Source organism: Sminthopsis crassicaudata, chromosome 2 (genome assembly GCF_048593235.1).
Source record: "Sminthopsis crassicaudata isolate SCR6 chromosome 2, ASM4859323v1, whole genome shotgun sequence".
Classification (NCBI taxonomy): domain Eukaryota; kingdom Metazoa; phylum Chordata; class Mammalia; order Dasyuromorphia; family Dasyuridae; genus Sminthopsis; species Sminthopsis crassicaudata.
Genome location: NC_133618.1, coordinates 542,906,027 through 542,924,010, shown reverse-complemented (window position 1 = coordinate 542,924,010; position 17,984 = coordinate 542,906,027). Strand labels below are relative to the sequence as shown.

The 17,984-nt window shown below is 34.2% G+C and overlaps 1 protein-coding gene across 2 annotated transcripts in view; it reads left to right on the top strand.

Moving 5' to 3' along the window:
* The window catches only part of LOC141558132 (inter-alpha-trypsin inhibitor-like), a 98,805-nt gene that overhangs the window by 11,177 nt on the left and 69,644 nt on the right, over positions 1 to 17,984 (top strand). Inside the window, exon 1 of one of the 2 annotated variants that reach the window (XM_074294881.1) lies at positions 1,253 to 1,342. The exons of the other annotated variant lie outside the window; for it this stretch is intronic. Within the exon in view, the coding sequence (XP_074150982.1) occupies positions 1,264 to 1,342 (79 nt within the window). The 5' untranslated portion in view covers positions 1,253 to 1,263. Of the gene's footprint in view, positions 1 to 1,252; positions 1,343 to 17,984 lie in introns of those variants that run through there. 2 annotated transcript variants of the gene reach the window in all.

Here is a 17,984-nt window from a genome sequence, read left to right as displayed (position 1 = left end):
ATGTTGGGAAAACCAGAAAGAGGTTTAAGGGGAAATAAGTTTATCCCAAAATTTTATTCCATTCTAAATGTATATATAATCTAACTACAGAAATTCAAACCATTAAAAATGGGAACAGAATGGAAAGTTACATCTTTCAATTGTGAATAGGAATGAATAATTTATAACCAGATACAACTGCGTTTTTATGACGGTAATGTGAGCCCCACCTCTGTCCTGTTGTGACATGCCAGTTTGGTCATGGATTAGTTCTGCCATGCCTTCTTTTTACTGAGCTATGTCAGTGAGACTATGAGCTCAGAAAGAAAGTTATTAAGTTTGAGACTTCAAATTACATAAAATGAAACAATCTTAATCCAGAGTCTGTGAACTTGTTAATATTTTGATGACTGTAATTCAATGTACTTAGATTTCCTATATATTTTGTTTTATGTTTTTAAAAACATTATTCTAAGAAGGGGACTATTGGCTTTACCAGACTACCAAAGGGGTCCATGACACAAAAATGTTAAGAACTGCTGACCTATATGATATACCTATTTTTAGAAAAAGCTACAATTATATCTCTCAGTTGCTCTTCACACTCAGTTTCTCTTTTGGATTAAGTGAATAATAATTGATAGGATTACAAAGGAAACTAGTTATAATGAAATAGTTATAAAAAATTGTAAGCCAATAATTTCATAGACTTCAGGTTAAGATTATTCTTTTCCATTGGGTCAGTGATCTTATCTGTGTAGATATTCATACTACCAGTTGACAAAACAATTCATCCACACTTTCTCAACCTATGCAATTCTTGATGATGTTCTTACATAAATCCTTACATGTAAGCTATCTTACAGCACAGGATTCTTTCTCCTGAGTCTTTTTCTATTTGGTGGATATCAGTGCAAGATTTAAGCTGAAAATTTTGCTATCTGTTATAAAGGGGGAAAAAATCTTAATAAGAGTCCTCCACCTTGAAAAGGAAAGTCATTTATTTAAGGTCAGCAGGGACTTTGTCACTTTCTATTCATTCAAAAGCATATACATAAATAGTGACATCTGTGGTGACGTATTCAGGCTCTAGAAAGAAGATATTAGAAACTTCGTTTTACTTATTAATGATTAGTTCATGTTCTGGTATTGCAGACAGGATGGCCAGGCTCTGTTTATCTATCTAACTGAAAGTGCAAAGATCACTGCTGTATAGATTAAACAGTAAATATCCTCCCTTCCAGATCAAGACCACAGTGTTTGGAGTGAGGAATCTTTAATACAATGAATTATGTCCATACCATCATTATGATGGCCTATCTTATTTCTCTGTCTGTTTCTTCCTCATCAGGATGGTCAGAAGGTGAGCTGTTTTTTTGTTGTTGTTGTATTTTTAATAAGTGGGGGTTATATAATTGTTTTTTAGTTGTGTTCATTGAGCTGCCAACATTCATAAAAGGAATTGATATGGGGTAGGGCCAAGTCTGGGAATAATATATTAATAAGGCCCTAGGAAGAGTTATGGGACATATGAAATGTAAAGAATTTAGTGGGAATAAAAGAAGGAAGGCAAAGGGATGAAACTAATTCCACCTGGAGCTTAGGCATCCCAAGGTATATCAGTGACCTAAAATGTCTCAGGGTGTTCACTATCTTGCTTCTATAAATAAAGAACAAAAGGGAATCAATGAAGTTCAAGGCCTTGTTTTTTCCCCTTTCTCTAAGAATTGTTCATCTCGTCCTTTTCTCTCTTGAGTAGCATCTTATACTAGATACTTCCTGTCCCTTCCATTTAGACAATAAAATAATTTCTCTCTCCTCTGCCTCCTCACTGTTTAAACTGCAAAGGAAACCCTGGAACCCTGGTACTTTGAGATGGCCTAGGTTGTCATACATTTAAAATTTCTATGGGTTTATTACCGCTGTTTAGTTGACTAATTATGTCTGACTCTTTCTGACTCCATTTGGGTTTTTTTGGGCAAAGATATTAGAGTGATTTGGTACTTCCTCCTCTAGTTCATTTTACAGATGAGAAAGCTGAGCCAAATAGTGTTAAGTGATTTCTCCAGGGTAACGCTGCTAGTAAATACCTGAGGCTGGATTTTAAACTCCAGTCCCCTTAATTCCAGGCCCAGTGCTCTATCCACTGTATCATCTACCTGTCCTGGGTCTATGGGTCTAGTGAGCCTTTACGATGATAGGATGATTATAATTTCCAGAGCACCATTGTTATCAATGGTTAAGCTGAAATTTCCTCCATGAAAATTTTTCCCAATGCTGCACATCTCAGTTCTACCACACATATCCATAGGATGTCAGACAAGTCTGAATTTCTCTGAACCTCAGTTTTCTCATTTGTTAAATGCAGAAGTTGGACAGATTCAGAATTTAAGGTCTTTTAAAGCTCAAAAGCTATAATCCTATGAACCAATTCCTGACTATTCTAAATAAATAAAAGGCACAGTTTTAAGGAGTTACAGACAAGTGTACCCAGAATATGCGATTGTCATTAGCCAGATCTGTTCTCCAAGTATGTCATCTCCTTATTTTCCAGCTTTAGGGAAGTTTGTCCTAGTGTTTGATAGCTGCTCAGAGGCAGAATGGATTTAGGATTAATTTGTCTCAGTATACTAAGTCCCTCTTTTCCCCAATCCATCCTCCAAATAATTGCCAAAATGTTATTTCTGAAGCAAGGGCTGGTTAAGCCACTCTCTTCAAGGATTTTACTAGCCCCCTATTGCCATCAGGATAAATCACAAACTTTTCTATTTGACATTTAAAGCCCTTCCCAATCTGGATTCAGAATGATCATACATCACTTTAAGGCATTCCCAGTGAAACTGGCCAACTTTCTGTTCTTGTGATATAACTATACTATTATAATATACACTACCAGTCTTTATTCCTTTGTACAGGCTATTTCCCAAACATGTCTGCAATGCTTTCCTGCCTTCTCTCTTCCTCTTGGAATCCCAAGTTTCCTTTAAAATTTGATTCAAATACCAGCTCTTATAAAAGGTCTTTCTTTGATTTATCCAGTTGTGTGTATATGTGCACACACCATGAATATTGTATTGACTTAACCAGGTATATGTCAACTGGCGTGCCATTTCTTCCAAAAGAATGTAAGTTTCTTGAAGGCAGGGACTTTTTTTTAGGACTATTTTCATTTTTGTTTTTTTTTTTTTTATCTCTAAAACTAAATGCTTATTTATTGAATTGAACTGTCAGTCAGGTTTCCTATCTGCTACATATTACGTTCTGGTATTTGAAATTAAACACCAGATTAAAACTGATTATTTTATAAAATTCAAGTCAATTTGCTTCAGTATGTCCCTCTTTGAGGAAGGAGTAAGGAGACTATTATAAATAAAACTTGTAGTTTGTTTAAATAAAATGAAAAAGGTCACTGGGACAAGAGAAGCTTTGGAATTCTTTTTCTATTCTGGTTATGGTCAGTAATAGGAGAACTTCATGTTTAGCAAACATAACCCTTCCAGTATATTAGAGATTTAATCTCAACTCTGTTTTTCTTTTTTGATTTACTTGATGACCCGAGGAGAAGCCATCTTTTTAGTAATTCACTAGATGTTGAAGAGTAGAGGGCAACTGCCAAAGATAGAACATTATGTTTAGTAGGCAAAGAATAGAAGTGAGGATAACACTCAAAAGGAAGGAAATTATCCCTGTTAAGGCTTCCTAGGAATTATTTGGTTTTTAATGCAACTACTAAGGAATTTAGATGCCTTAACTTTGCAACTCTAGATAGACAGATCTTTTATTCTTCCTATTCAGGCAGAAGGAATTTTTTGTTCCATGTAAATGAAATGAAATATAATAAAGAAAAGAGTTTTGTGTCTTTATACAAATTATTTTGCTTCTCTTAACTTGAGTTTTCTTACATGTAAGATGACAAAGTTAGATGCGGTGATTTTAAAACTTCCTCCAGGTATTATTGTTCTGTAAGAAATGATGAGCAGGATGCTCTCAGAAAAACCTGAAAAGTCCTCCATGAACTCAAGCAAAATGAAATCAACTGGGATGATCAACGGTAAATGACTTCACTATTGTCAGCAATACAATGCTACTCTGAAGGATCTGTGATGAAAACTACTATCTTTCTCCAAAGAAAGAACTGATTGTGTCTGAATACAGACTGAAGCATACTTTTTTCTTTAGTTTTTTTTTTTAGGGAGGTTTTTTTTTTGGGGGGGGGGGAAGAAGACCTATGTTTTCTTTCACAACATGACTTTTATGGGAATGTTTTTTATAACTTCTCAATAGGTAGGGAGTGTAGGGAGGAAGGCAGAGAATCTGAAACTCAAGGTATTAAAAACAAATGTAGGGGCAGCTAGGTGGCACAGTGGATAGAGCACCAGCTCTGAATTCAGGAGGACCTGAGTTCAAATCTGGTCTCAGACACTTAACACTTCCTAGCTGTATGACCCTGGGCAAGTCACTTAACCCCAACTGCCTCAGCAAAAAAAAATGTAACTGGGGAAAATAAAAATATTAAAACATGAAAAAAGTTTCCTCCTGAAGAACTATCTTCTGTTTTAATGCTTTGCCCTATGAATCATGGGATCTTTATATTTGACTGGCACTTGAAACCTCCTATATGTGTTGTCTTCATTTTTAGATTCTGACCACCTTAAGATATAGTATTTTGCATGTGATAAGTACTTAAATTTTTTTCATGCATTCATTCTGACAGTATTGTCTAATTCTGTCTATCCTGCTTCATTCTACATGGTTTAGTAAATAGAAGGGACCCTATGTGGTTTTCCCCCAATTATTAAAACAAAAGCTTTTCCAATTAATGAATCATTTTTAGTCGTAAAAAATAATTTCTCCATCTCCTCTTACCCCATTATTTCTTTTTTATTTTAAAAAATAATGCTTTATTCCTCCCCAATTACATGTAAAGACAACTTCAAACATTCCTTTTTTAAATTGTGAGTTCCAAAATTTTTTCCTCGCCTCTTTCCCTCACTTCACCCTTCTTTGAGATAGTAAGCAGTATAGGTTATACATGTTCAAGCATGTAAAACACATTACTACATTAGTCATGTGAAAGAAAGCACAGACCCAAAGGGGAAAAATACCCATGAAATGCAGAAAGTGAAAAACAGTATGATTCAATCTACATTCAGATGCCATCCATTTTTTCCTCTGGAGTAGATAGCATTCTTCATTATAACTGTTTTGAAATTGTCTTGGATCTTTATATTGCTGAGTCATTCACAGTTGGTCATCATATAGTATTGCTATAACTGTGTACAGTGTTTTCCTGGTTCTGCTCACTTGACTTTGTATGTGTTTATATAAGTCTTTCCAGGTGTTTCTAAAGTCAATCTATTTATTATTTCTTATAGCACAATAGTATTTCACTACAATCATATGCCACAATTTGTTTAACCACTCCCCAATTTCCGATTCTTTGACACTTCAAAAAGATCTGCTAGATATGTTTTTGTACAAAAATATATTTTCCCTTTTAAAAAAAATCTCTTCGGGATAGAGATTTTGTAATTACTTTGCACAGTTTTAAAGTCTTTTGGGTATAAATCCAAATTGCCCTCCTGAATGTTTGGATCAGTTCAGAACTCCACCAACATTAGTGTTCCAATTTTTCTACATCCCCTCTAGCATTTATTATTTTCTTTTTTTTTTTAAATCATATTAGACAATCTATAGATATGAGGTGTTTCTCTAACCAATAATGATTTAGAGCATTTTTTCATGAATATAGATAACTTAGATTTCTTCATTTGAAAATTCCCAAGGAATATATGTATATGTGTCATATACATCAATATGCTATATGTCAGTATATATAGTGTATGTAAATATATGAAATATTTTTCCAAACTTTTCTGTTTCATCATACATAATTTCTTACATAACAATAGTTTCCCATTACATTTATGTACCACATTTTGTTAAGCCATTTCCCAAATTTTAAACATCTACTTTGTTTTCAGTTCTTAACTATTACAAAAAGTGTTGCTATAAACATGTTAGAATATAGGAAGACTTTCTTCTTATCAGTGGCCTACTTGAGGCACAAATCCATTAATGGATTTTCTGTTTCAAAGGGTATGGTCACTTTATTTTTTATAATTTCAAGTTGCTTTCCAAATTGGTTGTACTATTTCACAACTTCACCAATAATTTATCATGTGCCTTTCATTCCACAACCCCTCAAAAATTGGCTATTACCATTTTTTGTCATTTTTGCCAGTTTTCAGAGTTTAAGGTAAGACCTGAGGGATTTTCTTTGATTTGCATTTCTCTGATTATTAGTGATTTAAAGCATCTGTTCATGCAATTCTTTTTTTTTAAATACTGTTTATATTCTTTGAATATTGAGGAAAGGCAATAAGTGATAGGCAGGTATGTCTATGCAGAAACTTTTTAGTTTCAAGTAATCAGAGTTATCTATTTTATCTTTTGTAATTGCCTGTATCTCTTATTTGGTTGAAAAAAATTTTCAAAGGGATGTGGGAAAACTAGGACACTAATGCACTGCTGGTGGAATCTTAAAGTAATCCAACCTTTCCTGAGAGCCATTTAGAACTATGTCCAAGGGCTATAAAACTGTGCATACCTTTTGATCTAGCAACACTACTGCTAAACCTATATCCCAAAGACATCCCAAAAAAGGGGAAAGGACTTTTTTTTTGTACAAAAATATTTATAACGGCTCTTTTTGTGGTGGCTAAGAATTGGATATCAAAAGGATGACCATAAGTTGAGAAATTGCTAAACAAGCTGTGGTATATGATTTTTAAAAAAAGTTTCAATAGTATTTTGTTTTTTCATTTACATGTAAAGACAATTTTCAATATTCATTTTTGTAAGATCCCTAAGGTCCAAATTTTTTTCTTCCTTTCTTACCTCATCCTTCCCTAAGACAGCAAGCAATCTGAGATAGGTTATACATGTACAATTATTTTAAGCATATTTCCATCTTAGTCGTGTTGTGAAAGAAAAATAAGAACAAAAGGGAAAACCTCAAAAAAAAAAAAAAAAGCAAACAAAAAAGGTGAAAATAGTATGCTTTGATTCACATTCAGTCTCCATAGTTCTCTCTCTGGATTCAGATGGCATTTTTTTTTATCCCAAGTCTATTGGAATTGTCTTGGATCTCTGTTTTGTTGAGAAAAGCTACATGTATCATAGTTGGTCATCACATAATCTTGCTGTTACTGCATACGGTGATCTCCTGGTTCTGTTCACTTCACTCAGCATCATTTCATGTCAGTCTTTCCAGGCTTTTCTGAAATCATTCTGATCATCATTTCTTATAGAACAATAATATTATATTACAATCACATATCACAACTTGTTCAGCCATTCCCCAATTAATGGGTATCCACTGAATTTCCAATTTCTTGCCATGTGGTATATGACAACCAGAATCATTTCAGAAAAACCTAAAAAGATGCATAGTGAAGTGAACAGAACCAGGAGAAGATTGTATATGCTAACTACAATACTATTCAGTGAAGAATTATACAATGATCCAAGACAATACCAAAGGATTAATGATGAAGCATACTATCTGCCTCCAGAGAAAGAACTGATATTGACTGAATACAGATTGAAACATATTGTTTTCCACTTTCTTTCATTTCTTTTCTTTTACTTGAAACTTCTAGTAAACAATGACTAATATGAATTTTTAAAATGTTTTATATAATTGCACATGTACAACTTATATATAATTGCTTACCATATCAGGAGTGGGTAACAGAGGGAGAAAAGGTGGTATAGATTTTGAAACTCACTAAAATAAAAAAATAAGAATGTATTTTCCTACCTAGAACTGGGAGAACTACATGTTCTGTTTCTCTTCTAAAATTTATAATATAATCTTTCATATAATTTACAACATAGTTTGGAATGGACATATTGGTCCAAGCCTAATTTTTGGCAGATTGCTTTCCAATTTTCTCAGCAGTTTTTAATCAAATGAGATTTTTTCCCTAGGTAATTTATCTTTTTCACTTTATCAAACAATGGACTATTAAGTTCTATTGTTTCTGAATCTCTCTTGTCTAGTCTATTCCACGATCTCTATTTAAAATTAACATTGGATGGTTTTGATGACAATTACATTAAAATATTGTCCATTGTCCTAAACCTGGCAAGCATGACAATACTAAGCAACCAAATTTTGATTTATTTTTCCATAAGTCTTCACAACTGACAGTATCAGAGGCCTTGATCCAGATCCTCTGTGCTTGCTCCCACACTTTTTAGCATAATGTTTTCAGCCATGTTGTCAAACAAAGCGACCAAAGGATATTATATTTGGATAGTATAAAAGTGCCATGCCAGGAAACTTAATTTCTTCCATTTGAATTGTCTTAGGAAGAATCCGAAGATGACCTAGCAGGGTAAGATACCAGACACTTCTTCAAATTCATCTGCCAAGCATTCAAACTCTACTGCAGAAAGCACGATTTTTTTGGGCTGTCCACATTGTTCAAATGTTCAAATTGTTCAAATATGCTTGTCAAAAAGATTTTTTAATGAACTCACACAAGGCAAGTGTTCACGAGATGATCAGAAAAAGAAATACAAGGACACTCTCTCTTAAGAACTTTAAAATTGATTGCACAATATAGGAGACCCTGACATAGGACACAGTGTATCCTCTTCAGAGAAGGAGTTGTATTCTATGAGCAAAGCAGAATTGAAGCAGCTCACAAAAAAATGTGAGATGGCAAAGTTACAGAATCCACTCCAAATGTTCATATGGACTATTTGTGCCCTACCTGTGGCAGAGCATTCTGAGTTCATATTGGTCTGAACAACCATGGTTGGACATAGTGTAATTGGATCCTAGCAGAGTAATGTCATTTTGATCCTTTTCAAGAACAAAGGACAACAACCATCCAATTTTAAAATATAGTTTAGGATTTGAAAGTCTTGTACCCCCTTCATCTCTAATTCTAAATCTTTTATTTTTCCAAATGAATTTTGTTATTATTTCACAAAGTTCTATAAAGTATCCTCCCACGTTGGTGATTTGATTGGTACAGCATTAAAAGTATAAATTAATTTTGGTAACATTGTCATTTTATTATATCAGTACAGTCTAGCAATGAGCACTAAATATTTCTCCAGCTATTTAAGTTGTTCTTTTTTTTTCTCCTAGAACTCTATAATTTAATCTGTATAAATCTGTATTTTGGTAGGTTGGTTCCCAAATATTTTATGCATTTTCTAGTCTTTTGGAATAGGGATTCCCTTTCTGTTATTGTTTCTTTTGTTTTGTTACTATTACAAAGAAACGTAATTGATTTCAACTTTGCTGAAACTATTGTAGTTTATATACTTTTTAAAGGAAAGATTAACGTAGCCTTCTTGCAGCAGAGTTTAAGACATTGGCCCTACAACAAAAGATCTCTGCTTTCAAGGACTTTATGATAAGGTTGGAAAGACATGATATATACCTTTTAAAAACTAGCAAGATAAAACAAGGTAGCATATAATATTTGATATTCATCACATTGTTAAGACTAAATGCAATAATTGTAGTTGTGTGTGTGTGTGTGTGTGTGTATGTGTGTATGATTAACATACAAAGTATATTCATCTTATGGAGGACACATTGACAGCCCTTCTCTATGTTAAAATTTGATAACCTTTTAAAATAAATATTTCCACAGTTAGGTATTTATAAAGAAGAAAGGGTCTTGTAGAACCTATAGAATAGCTAATTGCAAAGCAGTTTCTAAAATATCAAGAAAAAATAGTGAAAAGCATACTGGGAGAAATAAGACAACACCAGTTTAATTAAATCAACTTAATAGCTTGGGCTATCATCACACAGTTTATGTGGCCACCCCTTACTCCAACCCTATTTCCCTTCTAAAGTGCCTTTGATAGGAAGATGTTCAGCCGACGAAAGCCTAAGGAAGGACATTAGGTAGTAAATGACTGAATATAGATTACATGGAACAGTGAACTTATATAGCATATTCATCAAGCTCTACTTCCTTGAGATGCCATAAGAAGGCTTCCCCTAAATTTTCTATTTATTCTTCACAAACAATAAAACTCTTCAGTTCTTAACTCTCTTTTCAACTTTGATTTTAACTTCTATTAGCTCCTTAGAATTTTCAGCTATTCCTTATGTTTGCTGATGTCTTTCTCCATTCTGCCAATTTACTTTGAAGTAACCAGAATGGTTTGCAATATGCATGTTGGGAAAAATCTACTATCCACCTGCTTTTTTGCAGTAACTATCAATGTTCCAACACTATGAAAGATGAAATTTGTACACCAATGACTATACCTACCAGCAACTAGATATACTATACTTTTTAGTAGAGGGTCTGGAATCCTGTCTAAACAGTTTGTACCATCACAATTTCTTCTTAGCATATTCAGCCAGCTTTATTCAAGAAGTCAAAATTCTGATCAAAGCTTGCTTGGATTAAATTAGACAAGTAACTAAGTTTATCTCTTAAAGATAAGATTCTGGGGTTCCTAGTGGAACATTTTGCAAACTTTAAAACACTATATTACTGGGGGGGTTTCTATATAACTGGGGAAACAAATTATTTTTATTTCCCACTTGAGGCCATTCCTGACTATCTCCCTCTGCATTGCCAAAATAACTTTGTATTTATTTACTTATATATGTATATGTCATTTTCTCCAAAATCATGTAAACTCCTTTAAGGCAGTGACTATTTTGGTTTTGGTTTTGTTGTACAGTGTCTAGACATATAATAATCATTTGATAAATGCTTGTTGATGAATTGATTTGATTTAAAAGTTCACCTTGCCTCACTCTTGGCATTGTGAATCCATAAGAATTCACAAATCTGCTGATTTATCACCCATAGTTTAGATCCTACATTTTACATATAAGACACAGTTTAGGCCCTCGAAGAATACTAATCTCCTTGGACAGGGAGAGGAATATGGTCTGGTATTTCATTGGTATTAGTAACTCTTATATGAGGGAAAGACAAAATTATGTGTCACTGTGGATAGAGAAAGTTAAAAAGTACCTTCAAATTTAAAAAATACATATTAACTTATTTCAAGTTAGGTACTTACATACCATATCCCTCCCAAGGTCACATATATTAGAATGCAAGCTCTTTGAAGATAGACTATCTTTGCCTTGCTTTATATCCATCAGCATTTAGCAAAGTATCTGACACATAAAATCTAATAAATGCTAATTGATTGATTGATTAGGAAGATTTTTAGATCATTATGTATACTATTTCAAACAGTTAAGCATTTATCAAGCACTTTAAACTAGGCACTATGCTAAAGGCAAGGACTCAGTGAAAAGCCAAAGTAGTCCCTACCCTCAAGGAGTTCACATTTCAAATAAGGGAGCTATACAGATAACTAGATATAGAATAGATATATTTGGAGTAAATATGAGTTCATCTGAGAGAGAAAGGCACTATAGCAACTAAGGAAGAACAGGAAATGACTTTTGCAAAATGTATGATTTGAGCTGAGTCCTGAAAGAAATCCTTGAAAGAAGGAATGTGGGAAAACTGGCACACTGATGCATTGTTGATAGAATTGTGAAATGATCCAGCCATTCTGGAGAGCAATATGGAACTATGCCCAAAGGGCTAGCAAATTTGATCCAGCAATGTCTCTATTGGCTCTGTAACTCAAAGAGATCATAAAAGAGGGAAAATGACTCACATGTACAAAAATGTTTATAGCAGCCCTTTTTGTTGTGGCAAGGAACTGGAATTGAGTAAATGACCATCAGTTGTGGAATGGTAAATAAGTTATGGTGTATGAGTGTTATGGAATATTATTGTTCTATAAGAAATGAAGAGCAGGCTGATTTCAGAAAACCCTGGAGACTTATATGAACTAATACTGAGTAAAATGAGCCAAATCAAGAGAACATTGTACATGGTAAACCAAGATTATATGATGATAAACTTGATGAGCTTGACTCCTTTCAATAATGAGGTGGTTCAAGGCAATTCCAATATATTTATGATGGAAAATTCCATCCACATCTAAAGAGAGAGAACTATGGAGACTGAATGTAGATTAAAACATGCTACTTTCATCTTTTGTTGTTATTTGCTTGGCTTTTCTTTCTTTCTTTTTCCCCCTTTTCATCTGATTTTTCTTGTGCAGCATTATAAATATGGAAATATATTTAGAAAAATTGTATGTGTTTAACCTATATTAAGTAGATGTTTTCTGCCTTGGGGAGGGGAAGGAGGGAAGAGAGGGATAAAAAAAAGGTTTTGCAAAGATGAATGTTAAAAACTATCTTTTCATGTATTTGGAAAAATAAAATGCTATTTTTAAAAAGCAAAAAGCAAATAGAAAATCACTTTGTCTACTAATTGGAGGTTTGGGGTATATAAACTCTTGAGGTAAAATTAATACAATGGTCTAGATAAATCCCTGAGCTAGAGTTGTGGCTATGTGAGTGGAGAGAAAAGGACAAAGGTGAGAGAAGCGAAGGTACAAATGACAAGGGACTTTGTTTAAGTAAACAAAGAATTCGGCTAAATTTGGCTAAATGAGCCAAATTCTCCTCAGGGCCCAAGATATTCTTGAGTGGTAATTTATAGTTTCATAGAAGTACATGGATTCTTTATGGACTTTTGGTTCTTAAATGTAATATATTATATACCTATAATACACATATTAAAAAGATTTTAATGGCCTGAAAACTTTAGTCTTTGGGTCCTGAAGTCTAATGGACTATCTGTTTAATAGTCCATTATTTTAGTCATGACCTACTATGTATTTTCTATATTCTTAAAAAAAAAATAAGCAGGCCACTTCAGCATGTAAAAAAGTGATATCCAGGACTCTAACATGCCAAAGGAAAAAGGACCAAGTAATTTAGGGCTTATGGTACGAACACCCAAACGTGAACTTTTTGTACTCTTTTCAAGATGAAATACAAAAGAGACTTTTGTGGGGTTAAAATGACAGAGAACTAAATATTAGGAGCTAATGAGGCTAGGTCTTGTATTGCAGGTCCATAATCCCTGCTTCTGGAGAGAATGAAGCTGTTGGATCACTCGAGAACAGTTTGAGTAGAAGTGAGGCTAAATGCCAATCAAGTTTCTGTTCTAAGTCTGACATAAATATGGTAAGCCTCCAGAATAGAAGGTGGGTGTGGTCCACATGGCCAAAGGTGGACAAAACAAAGCCCAAGTTGAATCTAGAGTATGTCAAAGTTTCCATGTCAATCAGCAGTGAGGTAAGGCTTATAAATGGCAGCTGAACTTCCGGCCTGAACAAGACAGAAAATCTGGTTTCAAAAATCTCTCCTTCTCCCCAAAAAATATTGATGAGAAAAAATCACCAAGAAGGAAGCAATGTCAATCTCATTATGTTGTTTATTTTAGATTGCAAATTGCAAATTTTTAGGATGACATTGTATCCATCTAAATTTTACAATACATAGCATGAAAACATAAAAAAGTCATTTGATACTTTATTTTTTCATGATGATGAAGATGTACCCTATTAAAAACATGGAGCTGACTATGTAATCACTATACTGTGTAATAATGATGGAGACCATTAACAGGGGAAAAGAGTATTTATCCAAAAGGGAGATCCTGCTGGGTTCAACTCAGAGATGTCTTAGGAGAAACAATACTAGAAGCCAGAGAAGGTACAAAGAAGACGGCATGATTCAGGAACACCATACAGATCAAAGAAACAGTTATTGGGAAATGACAATTTGTCTCCTTGAGAATCATTAACTGAGACATGGGGAGAATATGATAGCTTCTTCACTCAGCCATGTTAGCTGTAGGCCTAAATACCAGTTCTCCAACAAGGTTAGGAGTCCATATACTTGGGGATTTTTATACTTAATTTCAATAATTATATTTGAATATAATTGGTATCCTTTGTAATTTTATGTGTTTATGTATTGGAAAAACAATCATTTTGAGGAGTAGCTAAATTTCATCAGTCTGCCAAATGGAATCATTATACCAAAAACATTTAAGAATCCCCGTCTTAAGCCATCTCTCTTGAATTTGAAGCCATAGTTCAGTGAAATCTTGCTACCAGTTCTGAAACATGATGGTTCCCATGTTCTCTCCTCAGGCAATGGACCTGCTAATCTACTAAGTACTGGAGAGGTCCCAGTTGTCTTCTTGAGTCCAAGATTTCCTGGACTGATATTTTTATTATCAATCTATAGTTTATTAAGTATGAAAAAGATCTTTTGCATCAATGTTTTAGATATAAAGTCAAGCTGGGTCAAAGGAGGTAGCAGAGTATCATGGGGAGTAGAGAAGGGAGAAGTTTTTTACTTTAGAGTCAAATAAATTGAATTTGAATCCCAGATCTGCTACTTATTATCCATATATGGGTGATATATGTATGACCTAGGCTTAGGCTATACTCAGTGATGACTAAGGTCAACTTAAATCTATTATCCTGTGATTAGAAACTATGAAACATTAACTGAATACATAGGTAACAAGTGATGTAGCTAGTAACTCATGAAGCTCACCACCTAATTGAAGGAAAAAGAACCCATTGGATGCTTCACAAATTTCTTTTTTTTAAAGTCTTATTTTACAGCTTTATTTCTGTTAGGTTCTTACTAAGTGCTAATGAGATAATGAGATATTAAGTTCTTACTAACTGCTAAGTCGGTACTTGACAATTCTCTAGTTCCGGCCTTTACTGGGAGTTTTTACTTGCGAATTCCTAGGGCAGAGTCAAGATGGCGGGGTGAAGTCAGGAAGTTGATCCCTCTTTCCCAGTTTCCCGTCAAAAACCACAACCATATGGACAAAGTCAGATGGAATGAAACCACTCTCCACACCTCAAGACAGATTGGAAGGACTGCAAGAAAGATCAGTCCCCAAACTCCAGCTTCTGAGATAAGAACTTGTAACGTGCTGTTGTCTCCAGAAGCTGCTGATCGCTCTCTGGGAGGAGATCTGCTGTGTCAACTCAAATCTCTCTGACAGATTCTTCTTCCTGTAGAGAACCGTTGTCTCCAGACAGTTGCCGTTAACTCTCCTCCAGAGTAGTGACTTCCCTCTTTCATCTTCCCAGAAAATGGGCGTGGGATAATGCAAGGGCTTCTGGGAAAAATTACTTCAACCAATGAACTTGCTCTTCTCCAGGAATTCACAAGTAAAAACTCCCAGTAAAGGACGGAACTAGAGAATTGCCAAGTACCTACTTAGCACTTAGTAAGAACCTAATATCTCATTATCTCATTATCACTTAGTAAGAACCTAACATATTTCTTTATTTCTTTTTTATTTTAATAATAGCTTTTTATTTTCAAAACATATACAAAGATAGTTTTCAACATTCACATTTTCAGAACTTCAAAAATTTCTAATAAGGATTCTTGGTATCTAAATGTGGTGTGGACAGTGAGACCATAATCTTCTTTTTTTAAATTATAGCTTTTTATTTACAAAACAGAAACATGGTTAATTTTTTAACAATGATCCTTGCAAAATCTTGTGCTCCAACTTTTCCCCTCTTTCCTCTCACCCCCTCTCCTAGAAGTCAGGTAGTCCAATACATGTTAAATATGTTAAAGTATATGTTAAGTCCAATATATGTATACATATTTATATTGCTGAATAAGAAAAATCAGATCTAGAAAGAAAGAAAAAAATTTGAGAAGGAAAACAAAAATGCAAGCAAACAGTAACAAAAAGAGTGGAAATGCTATGTTGTGGTCCACACTCATTTCCCATAGTTCTCTCTCTGGGTGTAGCTGATTCTTTTCATTAGTGAACAATTGGAACTGGTTTGAATCATCTCAATGTTGAAGAGAGTCATGTCCATCAGAATTGATCATCATATAGTATTGTTGTTGAAATGTATAATGATCTCCTGGTCCTGATCATTTCACTTAGCATCAGTTCATGAAAATATCTCCAGGCCCCTTTGAAATCCTCCTGCTGATCATTTCTTATAGAACAATAATATTCCATAACATTCACATACCACAATTTATTCAGCCAATCTCCAATTGATGGGCATCCATTCAATTTCCAGTTTCTAGCCACTACCAAAAGGGCTGCCACAAACATTTTTGCACATACAGGTCCCTTTCCTTTCTTTAAGATCTCTTTGGGATGTAAGCCCAATAGTAATACTGTTGGATCAAAGGGTATGCACAGTTTGATAACTTTTTGAGCATAGTTCCAAATTGCTCTCCAGAATGAATGGATCTATTCACAATTCCACCAACAATGTATCAGTGTCCCAGTTTTCCCACACCTCCTCCAACATTATCTTTTCCCTTTATCTTAGCCAATCTGAGAAGTGTGTAGTCTTAATTAAGAGTTGTCTTAATTTGCATTTCTTTGATCAATAACGATTTGAAGCATCTTTTCATATGACTAGAGATAGTTTCAATTTTTCATATGAAAATTGTCTGTTCATAAACTTTGACCATTTATCAATTGGAGAATGGCCTGTTTCCAATTTTCCCAGCAGTTTTTGTCAAATAGTGAGTTCTTACCCCAAAAGCTTTGGGTTTGTCAAACACTAGATTGCTACAATTATTGACTACTTTGCCCTGTGAACCTAACCTATTCCACTGATCAACTAGTCTATCTATTTCTTAGCCAGTGCCAAATGGTTTGGGTGACCACTGCTTTATAATATAGTTTTAGATCTGGTACAGCTAGGCCACCTTCATTTGATTTTTTTTTTTTTTCATTAGTTTCCTTGAAATTTTTGACCTTTTGTTCTTCCAGATGATTTTTTGTTTTGTTTTGTTTTGTTTTGTTTTGTTTTGTTTCTAGATCACTAAAGTAGTTTCTTGGGAGTTTGATTGGTATAGCACTAAATAATTAGATTAGTTTAGGTAGTATTGTCATCTTTATTATATTTGCTTGCTCTATCCAAGAACACTTAATATTTTTCCAATTGTTTAGATCTAACTTTCTTTATTTGTTTTGTAGTTTTGCTCATATAGTTCTTGACTTTCCCTTGTCAGATAGATTCCTAAATATTTTATACTATTGACATTTATTTTAAATGGAATTTCTCTTTGTATCTCTAGCTGTTGGATTTTGTTAGTGATGTATAAAAATGCTGATGATTTATGTGGATTTATTTTGTATCTTGCAACTTTGCTAAAATTGTGGATTATGTCTAGTAGCTTTTTAGTAGACTCTCTGGGGTTCTCTAAGTATACCATCATATCATCTGCAAAGAGTGATAATTTTGTTTCCTCATTACCTACTTGAGACCATAATCTTCTAAGCCTGAAGGATCCCCAGAAGTGTGATAATGATTGATTTCATGTTTCTATGCCATTTTGGCTGTCCATGGACTATGTTATAAATAAGCTTGGAAAATTTATAACTCTCTCAGGTAGCTGACAGCAGAAATTGTGGTTCCTGGTGGTGGAAACAGGCTTAACTCAGTCCACTCCAGGTTCAGTTTCAAGTTTAATATTTGGATGAGATGAGGCACCTGTAGCTTACTGAGCCCAACATAAAAAAGATAGTCAACCAAGATACAGTGGTACTTAACTTAGATAGATACATCCCCTCTCACTTACATATGGAAACACATCTTGCCAACAGGATAGGGTGAGGTGACTTGTGTAGACTTAAGACATCTACCAAATCTGAAGGACCTAATTCCATGTGAATGGGTTTTTTATGCTCTTAAATAATCAGGAAGCTATGTCATATAACTAAATCTTTCCAGGAAGCTGTGTTAAAGGAAATACTTCTTGAGCCTTGCCCCAGTACAGGCCAATCAAGTTTTGGCTTTGTAGATTTTTAGGGAAAACTTAGCTTAACACATATTGGAGGGGAGAGAAGGAGAGGGAACCCTGGTAAATATTGTCCTATCATATATAGAGTGACTTCAAGGAAGAACCAGGGAGTGAAATTATGGTTCATGCTAAAGGACATGTTTTGGGTAGGCAGTGAATTATGTTATTATAAGAGAATTGCCTAGTGGACTATAAAATATCTTGATGGGAGGAAATTTAAGGTGGGAGA